The 13,100-nt window shown below is 34.0% G+C and overlaps 1 protein-coding gene across 10 annotated transcripts in view; it reads right to left on the bottom strand.

Annotated features, from left to right (window-relative positions):
* Positions 1-13,100, bottom strand: part of RYR3 (ryanodine receptor 3) — a 242,759-nt gene that overhangs the window by 21,312 nt on the left and 208,347 nt on the right. For 8 of the 10 annotated variants that reach the window (XM_082058587.1, XM_082058592.1, XM_082058590.1 and 5 more), the window contains 14 exons: positions 12,511-12,620; positions 11,609-11,660; positions 10,857-10,913; positions 10,476-10,575; positions 10,148-10,227; positions 9,811-9,887; positions 8,191-8,264; positions 7,931-7,948; positions 7,363-7,443; positions 6,848-6,936; positions 6,112-6,240; positions 5,629-5,733; positions 4,413-4,494; positions 2,765-4,089 (listed from right to left, as the gene is read on the bottom strand). In XM_082058587.1, the coding sequence (XP_081914713.1) occupies positions 2,765-4,089; positions 4,413-4,494; positions 5,629-5,733; positions 6,112-6,240; positions 6,848-6,936; positions 7,363-7,443; positions 7,931-7,948; positions 8,191-8,264; positions 9,811-9,887; positions 10,148-10,227; positions 10,476-10,575; positions 10,857-10,913; positions 11,609-11,660; positions 12,511-12,620 (2,379 nt within the window). The remainder of the gene's footprint in view (positions 1-2,764; positions 4,090-4,412; positions 4,495-5,628; positions 5,734-6,111; positions 6,241-6,847; positions 6,937-7,362; positions 7,444-7,930; positions 7,949-8,190; positions 8,265-9,810; positions 9,888-10,147; positions 10,228-10,475; positions 10,576-10,856; positions 10,914-11,608; positions 11,661-12,510; positions 12,621-13,100) is intronic. The other 2 variants (XM_082058594.1, XM_082058588.1) reach the window with 1 other exon arrangement.

Raw genomic sequence — 13,100 nt, 5'->3', positions numbered from 1 at the left:
CATTAAACTTTACTAGCACACCTCACAGCCATCTCAAGTATGGGTTTACAACATTCCCTTGAGATAAGGAAAAACCAATATACAATTTCACAGATGGCTAACTGCAGCAAAGAAGCTGGGGCCTGGATTTCAAAGGCCTTTAGGCTCAGTCTTGCAAGACCAAAGTAAAGTTATTTCAAATGCAGTTTGCGTATCTAAGCTTCACTGTAGATCAAAGAGGTGAAGGCTCCCAAGTCCTAGATTCACAAAGGAATCTAAAGTGCCTAAATTTGTTGCCATTCACTTTTGCAAAAACCTGCCTTAGCTCTCCACTCTCTTCTGTATTCTCTCAATTCAGACACAATTGTCTGCTAGTGCATTTTCCTACATTTCTGATTAATACATAAACATGATTATCTGAAGTTTTCCTCTACTACTCATGGATGCCTATCTCTCACATGCAAGTAGTGAAAGAATTTATGAAAGAATTTATTAAATAGATCTTGCCTTGCTTATCTCACTTCTTATCTGTGGAACCTCATCCAGTACAAGTGATAGAAGGAAGCTCATCTAGTACATGTGATGGAAGCACGCGTAACTCTTCCACAAAAGTTTCCCCTAAGATGTCAAGCTAGTGGAGGGTAATTCAGAGAACATTTGGATGATGCCTTGTTCTTCTGAGGGGTAGAGGGGGATAAGAATGAATAAATCCCTATCCATCCTGTCCATCCCTCTGTCATATGCTCTATCAGTTGTCTCCTTTCCAGGCTGAAGAGCCTTGGCCTACTTGATTCCATACACAAGATTTGTTCCATATCAAGTTTTGCTAACTTTTTGACCTTCACTGAACCTTTTTTCAGTTTTATTACATTATTTTTGAAATAGGGGAACCTGGCCTTCAAGATACAGATATACTTTGGGTTCATGGAGCACAGTAGTATTCTGAGGTTTTTCTCTCTATTATTTTCTCAACAATTCAAAATTTCAGTTTGCTTTTTTGATCTATGTTGATTGACATTTTCATTGAACTGATACTCCTGTACAATCCTGTTATATTCCCAAGATATCATATCCAAGCAGTAAGAATGAGCTCAAAATCTAACATTTTACATGTAATATTGTAACGTTTCCTCCCATATAGTACATCACTTCACTGATTTTCATCTGCTATTTTAAGGATTTTCTGCAACTTTGCAGTTAGATCTTGATTTTACTTCTACAACTAACTTAGATTTCTCAGCAAACTCTGTTAGCTCACTATTAACTTCTTTTCTTATTTGTGAACCTGCATGGCTCTCAGCACAGATTCTTGTTGAACTTCACAGTAAAAACTGAGTCCTAACTACATAATACACAACCCCATAGGCTGTTTTGCAGCTTCTCTGGCTATATTGCAATGTCATTGACTACACGACTGCTTTTCCAGTACATAAGGGTGAATTTCTGTAAGTTTTATTACTGTAAGTGCTTACAAAAGACATAGTGACTTCCTGAAGGGAATTATTTATTCTTACATTGCTGTTTCTTCTTTGAGCAGCACTTAACAGTTGTATCACATCACTAGTGCTCTAACTGGATTACTTGAGCAGTTCATATACACGATCTGAATAGCAATTTCTGTAATATAGAATTAGTCTAAACATTATTTGGGTAAGTTTCACTAGAGAGCATATTAAAGGTAAAAGCTGGATAAATTGCATAGATGACTTCACACTAATGACTCAAAGTATCTGCATAAATTACTGAGCATTTTTATCAATAGTTACAAACAAATCTGAAAGAAATGTATAAATCAAAGTAAAGCAAAGAAAATTCTAAAATACTGACTCAGACCTGCTAAGATCCTTAAGTTAACATAGTATATTTAAATACCAACATTACATTTATGCTAAGTGAGACAGGATTTTAAAAGACTCTTATTTTTAAGTACACACATAAAAATGAATTAATAAAGAAATTTAAAAAATGGAAAAATATAGTTCAATCTCAGCAATAAACAAATCTTGGAGAAAAACATATTAATGAAGAGGAAATAATGAACTAAGAAGATGTACAATGGAAATTTAACTTGAAAATGCCATAAGGAGGTGGATTAATGATGAGAGGAAAGATATATTTGAATAGCTAGTGGAAAGAGAGCTGAATTGTGGAGCGAAGCAGAATGTCTTCCAAATGTGTCAACTGCTTCTGAGTTTTGGCATTTAGTTTAATCCCTTTTTAAACAGAACAATTAATTATATTTAGCTCAGCTAAGTGGAACAAAACATATTGTTCATAAAACAGAAAGAATGTAAAGAATGATAATATGATAAAATTAAAGTAATAATAAATTAAGGCAAAATTATTTCAAATAACAGGGAAAAAAGGACATTTTATTATATGTGATCAGTAAAGCATATAGAAGAAAAGACAATGATAAGGCTTACCATGGAGAAAGTAGATTGTAAAAGTAGTTGAAATATACTGTGAACCATTTGTAGTTGAAATATACTGTAAACCATTTAATGCAAAAATTGTGCCTACAAAGCTATAGCATTTTTTGTTTTGAGTCCAAATGAACAATAACAGCAATTTACTGCAGTGAACTCTAAACACACAGTGTTGAATTTTTCTGCCATGTAAACTCTCCAGTTTGGTTTTAAACAAGTGCAGATTACAAAGTGTGTTCTCATTACAACATCTATTCAGTTAACTGGCAAATAATTCAGTTGCTAATAGATAAATCAGGAATATATTTGTATTATTATTATTTTCTGCAAACAAATACGAAATCTCTTTAACATACCTGTAATCCTTTTTTCTTTTGAACTGTGTTTTCTAAAGACGACTGGATATCAATACCAAGGATTTCTGCAATATCTCCAAGTCCAGCATCATGAGCATGTTTTGAGCCACCTTCTTTCTTTGTAGGAATGCCAAAAATGTCTGAGATTATGTCGGTTTCTCCCTTTTCACCCTTCACAAACTGTGCAAGGTCATCTCTGATGCCATGCTCAGCGCCTTCAGCTTTTTCTGCTTCCATAACATCATCATGGATTCCAAACTGTGTTGGGTCAGGCATGTCCCCTAATATTTTAGTAACTTTGATGTTTTTGGCTCCTTCAACCAGGCCACCCCCAAATACAGTGCTCCAAAGAATCTGGAAAATCCCCCACACTATAGTAAAGAACAATTGGAACATCCCCACAAATAGGAGCCAGAAAAAGGAGAAAAACACTTTCACCATCTCTTTTACTGTCATCTTTCTAACTTTCCTGTATTGTTTCTTTAGGTTCTTCACAGTGACCATTTTCAAAAAGTTGGCAACATTCTTCTTCACTGCAACACAGGCCATTGCAAAAGCTGAAGCAGATTCCAGGGACTTTTCCTCTTCCTCGTCATCTCCAATATCCACTACATAACAAGACTCCTCCTCTTCCTCCTCCTCAGGCCTCTCAGATGAATCTGTTTCAGATATCTGGGATGCTAACTGCATTTCAAAGATTGTGTCTTCACAGAAATTCACAAAAAGTTCCATTTTTTCTTGCTCTCCACCTTCATTTACAACATCAAAGATGAACTGCCTTTTAGATTCCTTCACTTGTGGCTTCTCCCACTGCATTCTACTGGATTCACTGATTTCAAAGTAAACTCTTTCTATTTTCTTGGCTCCACCCATTATTTCAATACGCCCAAGGTATGGTTCAAAGTAATTAAGAACACTTTCTGCAGGTTCAAGTAAGGTCTGAAGGCGTGAATCATTAGGCATATGCTCTGAAAGGTTTGTTAGCAATACTGCTACATTAAATCCAATGTCTTTGGCTGGTTCATGGAATCTTTCCACAAAATCAACATAGTTAAACATATCATTTTCATCAGCTTCTGCACAGGACAGCAGGAATTCAATCTCAGACTGTATGTACTGTTTTTGAGCTTCCATTGATTTCTGGAACTCCTTCTTTGAAATGATGCCTTTACCATCTGGGTCATACTCTTTGAAAGCATCTGAGTTAGTCAGATCTTTTAACTTGAGGAACATGTCAAAGAATTTCAAAATCATTTCTACGTTGCTAGATGACTCTACAAGCGTGTCTACCATTTGTTTTCCAATAGTTCCATTTACAACGTTACCTAAATCGTGTGTTAAAACAGAAAATTATTTGGCATCGCTACATTTTAAATAAATACATTTCATATTTATGTTGAGAACAGAACAAAAATGTTTTAGAGTAATTGTTAAATCTATATGAAATAGTTGTGTTTTGTTTTGTTTTGTTTTTTTTTGTGTGTGTTTGTTTGTTTTGGTTTGGTTTGTTTTTTTTTTTTTTTTTTTTTTTCCTGGCATTACATAAAGGCAATTAAAAAAACAGTTTAGAAAGATTAACTTAATTATTATACTTCACATTATGAATCTGAGATTATCATATTTGACAATAAAGAAAGACAGGTCCAACCTTCAAGCAGTGACAAGAGCATCACTACCATATCCTTTAGCAGATCTAGCAGTTCTTTAAGCAACTCAATCTGAGCAGAGTCCTGTAAAAAAATGGAATACAAGGTGGTTTATTTGTTTCTATTTATCCAGAAAATTAAACACATTTAGAAAAAGTATGCAAGACGGTCATCTAAATGTAGTTCACATTCTTCAGCAACATTTCATTGTCATTTTATTATGATTTCTATCAGAAATCTCATAAAATATGAGGGTAACTTACTACAGCAGAGATATTAATACCATAAAGATGGGCTTTAATAAAGCATTAAGGAGTACTGAAGTGCAGATAGGAACAGCAGAAACTCACAAAATTGGCTACCCCACAGATCTGGCAACATTCATCTCAGAAAGAATCCATGCTTTCTCACTTCACGGGGAATATTTAACAGCATAATGCGTTATTGCTCAAACAGAACTACAACTGTTTAGCTTAACTACAGAACGTGGTAAGTCTAACATGGATTTGTGACTAACATTAAGCACATAAAAACTATTAAGTATCCTCAAATTTCTGATATACTCCTGTAGGGTGGGAAGAAATCTTACGAGCAAGTCAGAGGGTAGAAGAGACACTGAATAACAGGGAGGCAATGACTCTGCACTCTTACATTCTGTGCCTAGTGCCTTGAGTGCATGGCTATGTTAAGCAAAAGAACAGTAAAGCCTGAAAGGAGGGGAGGGACTACACAATGCCCTACATGGGGACATGAACGCTGCCTGCTGCCCTCCTGCTCAGTGGCTGTGATGAATTAACTGGACAAGTTGACTAACTGTCACATTCCCTCCATTTTTGAATCTTTCCCGGGTTTTCTTTTGCCCTATGCAGCTGTAGCATGGGATCCATGCTTTTAATGGTGCTTCAGCTCTGACACGTCATCAGGTTTTTGCAACAGTGAGGAAATGACCAAACTGCTGCCTTCATTATCAGAAAGGTATAACTGAGTTGGAAACAGAGAGTTTGATATTAGAAAAGGTGAGTGCACAGCGATGATTAATGCTAAAAGGAGTGATATGAAGATGCTAGTCCTGAGATTCAGTGTTGGACCTCTACATTACAACAGGCCCATGTACAACTGATGGGAATCAGCATATTAACTGCTTTACAGCTTTCAACATTCACTTGACTGTAATTTATAAACAGATGAAAAGAAGGATTGCATGACTACTGAAAATACCTGTGAAAGTTTCATTTGCATATTGGCAAAGACGTGAAGAAAGCCAACAACTGCATCCCACAGCCTACTATGAGCCAAACTCTGTTGATTACCTATGCAAGGGCCCTAAAAATAAGAAAAACACATTTTTTTTATTTATATAAAACAAACAAACACACACAACACACAAAAAAACCCTTCCTTTCCTAAGATTTCACCCTGAAAAAAAATAAAAAAAGAAACATCAGGCTTCCATGAAGCTACATGAGAAAGCTTCCCAAGATTTCTTTTGCAGCCAGTGCATAAATACTAGATCATATTATGCTAAATATGTGGCCAATCACGTTTTAGTATTAACTTTACACTGATCCCGTGATTACATGTAACTTTATCAAAATGAAGAAAAATAAACCCAAAGTATTTACAAATATACAATAGGACATGATCAAGCCATGCAATCACACAACTTCGCTTTTAGCATCTTGAGTAAAAGCTTTGGTTTACCTGAATATATTCTGTAAGGGAGTTGAATATTTGTTTCGTGACAGCCAAAGCTTTGGAGAAGTTACGTTGTCCTGATTCATCGATGACATCCTTTCCGGAATAGTACCAATAGAAGTCACTGATTGATTCCTGAAAAAAAACAACATTATATTTTCTAATTGTGGATTCTGTATGCAATACAGGTTGTTTCAAAAAGATGGACCCAATTTCATGATGGCAACATGTTACAATTCCATGAAAATTTACAAATGGTTTAATGAGTTATCAAGTTTTAGTAATCTTTTCATAAATGCTCTATGTTCCCCCCACCTACTGTACGCACAACATTGAGATGATAGTTGAATTAATATATAGTGATTTCAAATTGGGTCCATCTTTTTGAAACACCCTGTATTTACTGCTTAGATTTGTATCGTCAAAAGTTGAATCAGCAGAAGATGAAATTTAGTATTTCTGTGACAATCTGTTTCTCATGACAATAACTTTTTTGCATTTTTTATCTATGCTCCTTGAAGAAATGACCGATGAAATAAATTAACAAATCTGGTTTCACATAGAATTCTGAAAAGTCATCTATTTTAAAAGGAAAGAAAAGATGAAATAAATTAAATCAGAATTCTTTATTTTAGATAGCTCTGAAGAGAGGATTTTCACATTTGATTCCAGTAAAATGTGAATTTATGAAAAAGAAGGAGAGGCGAATATGTTGTACTCCATTTTGCTGGGTTTTCCTCACCTGAAGACGCAAGAGATAGTCAACTGTACTAATGATAATATTCACTGTTGTGGTGTTGCCCATCTGAGTACGTAGGTAATTTTGAAAATCTGAAACAAGAAGTGGTTTGTGCTTGGTTAGTATATATTGGAATAAAAATTACAAGGTTACTCTCATATTTTCATGGAGACACGAAGGACACATTCTTTTTAAGTACCCTGTTGGGTCCAGATGTTTATGTGGTGGAAACTGAACTACAGTAGATCATAATGTAAATACAACTGAAGAATTGCTACCCACATGACTTGCAACAGGTTTACGATTGGCATAAAAACTGATTGGCATAAAAACTGAGATCACATTAAAACTTAAAAATTCAAACTGAACTCTGCAATTCAAATTGTTGACATGCCAGTTTCCCTCAGAAACTAAATGGATTAGAGGAAAAAACAAACACATTAGAATCAGTTCTATTCAATTGTGTTTAAGAACAGACTCATCACACATTTTCCTCAAAATTAATTTAGTTCACTTACCATTGTTATGCCCTTCACAGAGCAGTTGTAAAAATCTAAATAGATCACGAGTAAATTCATCACGTTGCAACACTTTTTCACCTTTAAAATATATAAATACAATTATTATGTGACAACTGTTATGATTAAATATGGAGAACACATAATCTTACAGCAACCTTTAAAACTGGAATTCTAATAAAAAACAGTATTATAAAAGCATTAAAGCAATTTAAAGAAACAGACTGATACTAATGAAAAGAAAAAATTGAGACAGAAAAAGCAAAGCCAAGATATTTAGCACTCCAATGCATCCATGGCTAAAAAAAAAAAAAAAAAAAAAGAAAAAAAAAAAAAGAAAGCAACAGGATATATATCTAATAAGTAAATGGTTAGTCATAGCTAAAATCATGCCTTAAATATATTCTTTAATAAGCATCAAACTGTTTATCCAAGCCGAACACACAACCTGCTGCAGACCATAAAGCTAAACCTAAAGATGTCAGGGAAGATGCAATTAAAGATTTCTCTCAGTATTTGCAACACATTTTTGCAACAATAGTATCAAAAACTGTAAACCCAAACATACCACGCTCACGAACGATGACTGTGGATCAAAGAAAAATAACAAGAATACAGGATAAGAATATTGGGAGTTACAATGTTTTTCTTAAAAATCATTGCTAAAGATTTTGTAAATAAAAAGCATATTCAGAACTCAAAGGCTAGAATTACTTATAGTAAGTTTTTCAACAGAAACCTCAAGCCACAGTAAATAACAGTTCTAGTTAAAGAAGGAAGCACAAATAATGTTTTAAGCACTACTGGAAACAATTTCATTCTACTTACGCGTTCCTTCTTCAGTCACCATTCCCAGGCCTTCTGCTTTATTTTGTCTCTCAAATGCATTCAAGTCAAGAACACTTATATTGAAAAAAAAAAAACAAAACAAATAGGAAAAAGTTATTTTCTTCTAGGAAAAGTCTGGAGCCCTTCAACTACTAGTCTTGACCTATTGTGACATTCATTTCCTCATATTATATTTAATACGAATATTACATAAAAGTGCTTGGGACAAAAATAAGGTCCAGTGTCCATTTCTGAAATGAGTCTCAGGTCAGGTCTCACTAGTTACCCAACTTCACTTCCAATGATGTCATTCATGGTTTCATATATAAATGAAAACTGAAAAGGAACCTGAAATGTTGGTCTTTATATTGACTTAAACTTGCCCGCCAAAAGGACATTACTGCAGATATTTTTCAGTGACACTGTTTTCCACTAAGCTATCACTATTATTTCTATTATATTGTTCCTGTATATATTATTATTATGTTATTCAGAAGACATATGGAATGTCTGATTGCATATTCAGAAGACATACATAGAATCAGAGATTCCATATCTTCCAAGGTCAAAATACACTGATATCTGAATTTCCTTTTGCTAACGTAGCATAGCCCAGCACCCGGAATAGCAGATGATGATACTTTTCACTATCCAGTCAGAATATTTTCATTCGAAAAGTCCAAATAAAATCCTATCATTAACTATTTTTTTCCAGTTAAACAGCAATTCTGTCACATATTCTACTATCTACATTATTAAAACAAAAACCATTTTTAAACCATAATTTTCATTCCCTTGACAATGTTCAATTCATTTTATCAAAACCACACAATTGGTAATATCATCACTGCAAGACCTTTTTGAGCAAATCCTTGCTAAACTGTTCTAAATAAATGGAAAATTACAAGATAGATGCTATTTAATTAGGCCGCAACTACTCAGTAATAATTTCTGCAGTGCAGGTCACCATTTCTTCCACATTTTTTCCTGTCATCATATAGCTTCACTACTTCTAATTCCCAGTCTACTGCTTTAGAACCCTTCTGTTTCTCTGAAAGGCTGAGAAAAGGAGGTTGTCTACCATAAGAGTAATCAGACACCACAACAGTTTTCCACCTTCTTTATGGGAGTCCTTTTCCTTAACTAATCTGAACTTCTGGTTTCTCAAGGGAATGGACTAATATAGTCTCAGCAGCCACGTCCCATCTCTAACAAATCTGACACATATGCAGAGGATTCAGACTAAGAGTCAAAGGTGTGCAGAAACTGAAATCTTAACAAAGCTCCACTGGCCTGTCTCTCCTTCAGTGGCAGCTTTTCTCTATCCTTAGAATCACCGAGACAGAAAACTTGAGGGATCTGGGACTGGTAAAGGAGCCATTATGTTTTTCTTTTATGCCTTTCCAAACTAAACATTCAAATGCATACATAGTCTTGGCTTTATTTTATCCTTTGGAACAATACTGTAGAAGATTAACATACTATTCCTCTGATTCACAAAAATTTCCCACAATAGTTCTACAATCTGTAATTTAAATCGAACAAATTGACCTGCACTGAGCAATAAGCCACCAACCTGAATCAAACTCAAAACTGTAATAATACGATTTGTGCTTTTACCTGCATGACTGCATCAAGCCAGAGAGACTCTGAAAAAATCCAGCATCCTTTTTCTCCTTCAGGTAGTCTAGCATTTTCTAGAAGATATAAATTTTTTTTTAAAAAAACCTCTATATTAAAATAATGCGAATTACAGCTTCCTGAATTACCATATGAAATGCAAAGCACTGGCAAGCACTATCATCATTATTATTGTACCAAAAATACCCTGCTATTTCTTCACTATCTAGCTTACAATTAAAGGCACTAAAATAAAAACATGACAGAACACTAAAGTTCTCAAAATTATTTGCCTCCTTTACAAAGGTAAGACTCACAGTAGTTAGAAAAGCATTACCTGCTGAACTACAGTATTCCCACCATTTAGAATAGCAATACCAAGTTTTAGTGTTTCAATAACCATGGGTCCTGTATGACCTGTCAAAACAAGGGTACAGTCATTAAAACTTGGAATTATGAACAATTTAATCAGAAAAGTAGTCTGGAAACGTTACCTAATATGGTTGTTATTGACATTTATTTTGCCTTATTGTTTACCACATACAAATTATGTAAGATTTATGTATCATAAATATAATGACATAATACACTACATATACATGCATGGCATTATACATAAGATATGTGTATAGCATGTATAATTTTAATATTTCACAGAACATTACCTTGACTTGCACTAATCATCTGAAGGACCATCTCAGCAGCTCCACGATCATGTAAGCGAGCTTGCTGATAGAGAGTTCTCTGTTTTTCCATTTCTTTCTCCTGTGTTTGGGAACAAAAATAAGAACAGAATACAGACTGGAACTGCTTCAGGAAAAATAGGAAGATGAGAAATCCAAAGTTGTTGAAAGCCATCTCCCTACATTATCCACATGTTGTTTGATTCCAAAACTTCCAAAACACACCATCTTTCTTTCACATGAATAACCTAGTAAACCAGCTCAAAACACGGTATGATATTCTTGTGTTTATTCTAGTGGACATGTTTTAAACACTTGCTCATTAGGTGATGAGAAAGAAAGAAATGTTATTTAATCTCTCACCTCAAATGTCTTTTCTTTTTCTTCTTCTTCCTCTTCTTCTTCTTCTTCCTGACAGCTCTTTTTATGTTAGAAACAGAAAACACAAGATTTTGCTTATTATGAAACAAAATGCCTATTTTAATTATAGTATCTCTACAAAAACAACCAAAGAATTTTTTTCAAGCAAGGCATTAAGAAGATTTGAAATCCCTGTAATTGTAAATATTTGTGCCCATGCACACTAAGAAGGTGATATTCCCTAAGGTATGAGTGCTTCAGGGTATTCATTCAACTACATATACACCCTGTAACTGCAGGCTACGTGTTCTTGTGTCATCTCTCTATTTATATCCATAATATTTGACTTCACAGCCAAACTCTTCTCACATGTGTCAGCTGTAATCAATATGTTGCAGAAACTGTTTGTCAGCTCAGTTTTGACAGGCTTTAAATATTATCTCCAAGATAATTACCCAAAGAATAAAGATAACTAATATTGGTAAGACTGCTCATGAATTAGTCCTGTACAAAACAAAGGGTCAAGTCATGTCAACAGGATTTCACCTACTGGAATTTTTTAACACTATTTTAAAGTAGGGAATTTCTCATTATATATACATAACTTGAAACGACATTTGCTTCATTCAAATATAGAAATTACTAGTATCAAGCAGTCCATGTGAGAAACAGAAGCAAAATGTTTGAAAATAATCTAAAATGAATAGGAAATACCTGAGTGGAGAGAGGGATGGAGCTTGAAATGATATATTTACCTTTGCCATCATGGCGGAATAGGCAATATATAAAGGATCATCTTCTAGTTTGCTATAAAGAGTAAAAAATATTTTAAATTATTTTATGATGTAGTAATAAAAAGGTGTCATACTCCTAATACTTGAATACCATTTTTATTAATGGGTATTTTATTAAAGTAGATACATATGTCTAATTGAAATGCTATTTCACTTGGAAGTCGTATTATAAATGTATTTTCTTATCTCAGACAAAAACTCTGTAAGATTTTTAATTAAACAACTAAGAGGTACATTTGGATATTCAACTTAGTCATGTTGGATAAGTAAGCATCACTGGCAGTTGCAGGTGCAGAAAAGTATTACAGAATAACTATAGTCAGAATAACTAAGTCAGAATAACTATAACTGTTAGATGGCAAGATTATATTAGTAATACAGAAAAAGTATATGAAGCACTGGAGTACTCATACAAAATACATGTTCATATCAACAGCCTAAATTTGACCCAGAAAATTATACTGAAAGAGATTCATGCTAAGCATCATTGAAACCTTTTCTGACACACTGAATAAAATGTACTGAATAGCAACAACAAAGACACACATCTATTACCAGCAGAGACCAGGGGAGGGTACTCTGAATGAACCAGCAGTTCCTATAAACTTTCTGTTTCTATGAGAATTTATGCTCAGTTATTTCTGTCCTGGATATTTACTAAACTTTTAAAATGTCAAAAGCAGCTAATATTTGTCTCAATATAAAGGTTATGCTGAGTTTTAATAATGAAATTGAGAGGCAAAAAAGTATTCACCATGCACAATAGTGAACTGCAGTTGTGTTAAATCACTTCTGTAATGGTATTAGAAATCTAATTACTGTTTGCTTTTACTCGATGTGATTTTCAACACAGGTCTTTTTACCTTCTCTCTGTGAGAGCAGTGCGACTGAAATAGAGAATAATCTGATGAAGTGGATCAGGATGTTTTTTCTCGGTCTCTTCCTCTTCCTCTTCATCTTTTTTTGGAGGTGTCTGTCTCAAGATTTACATCAGAATATACAAATTAAGCTTCACAAGTAAGAAAAAAATTCTTAGGAATGAATTTCAGTAATTTTATTCTGCCCAATTTGTATTAACTTCCAGTATTCATCTTATTCAACACTTACAGCATACCCCACAACATTATGTGCCTGCATGACTCAGAAAAAGTTAAATTATCTGGTTGTTATTCATATTTGATAGAAACATTAGAAGTTTTGCGCTTGCAAGGTATTGAGAATGAGACAGCAAAAATCTTAGGAAAGCCTTATTCAGCAGAAATTATGCGTTTCCAGTGGACTAGAAATGAAAGAAATTCCCAGCTCAATTTTTACCAGGAGAACTACTGGTAAATTGAAATGTTTTTAATAATATAATCAGATACATCTTATTCAGACTACTGTTTGCTACAACACTTTTGCATGTAATTTCTAGGTAACCTTTATTCAGAAAATGTTAATGACTGCTCTTATT

Source organism: Streptopelia decaocto, assembly GCF_964273445.1.
Source record: "Streptopelia decaocto genome assembly, chromosome: 7".
In the NCBI taxonomy this organism is placed as follows: Eukaryota; Metazoa; Chordata; class Aves; order Columbiformes; family Columbidae; genus Streptopelia; species Streptopelia decaocto.
The sequence above is the reverse complement of the archived record's forward strand: the minus strand, read 5'-3'. Positions and strand labels throughout refer to the sequence as shown.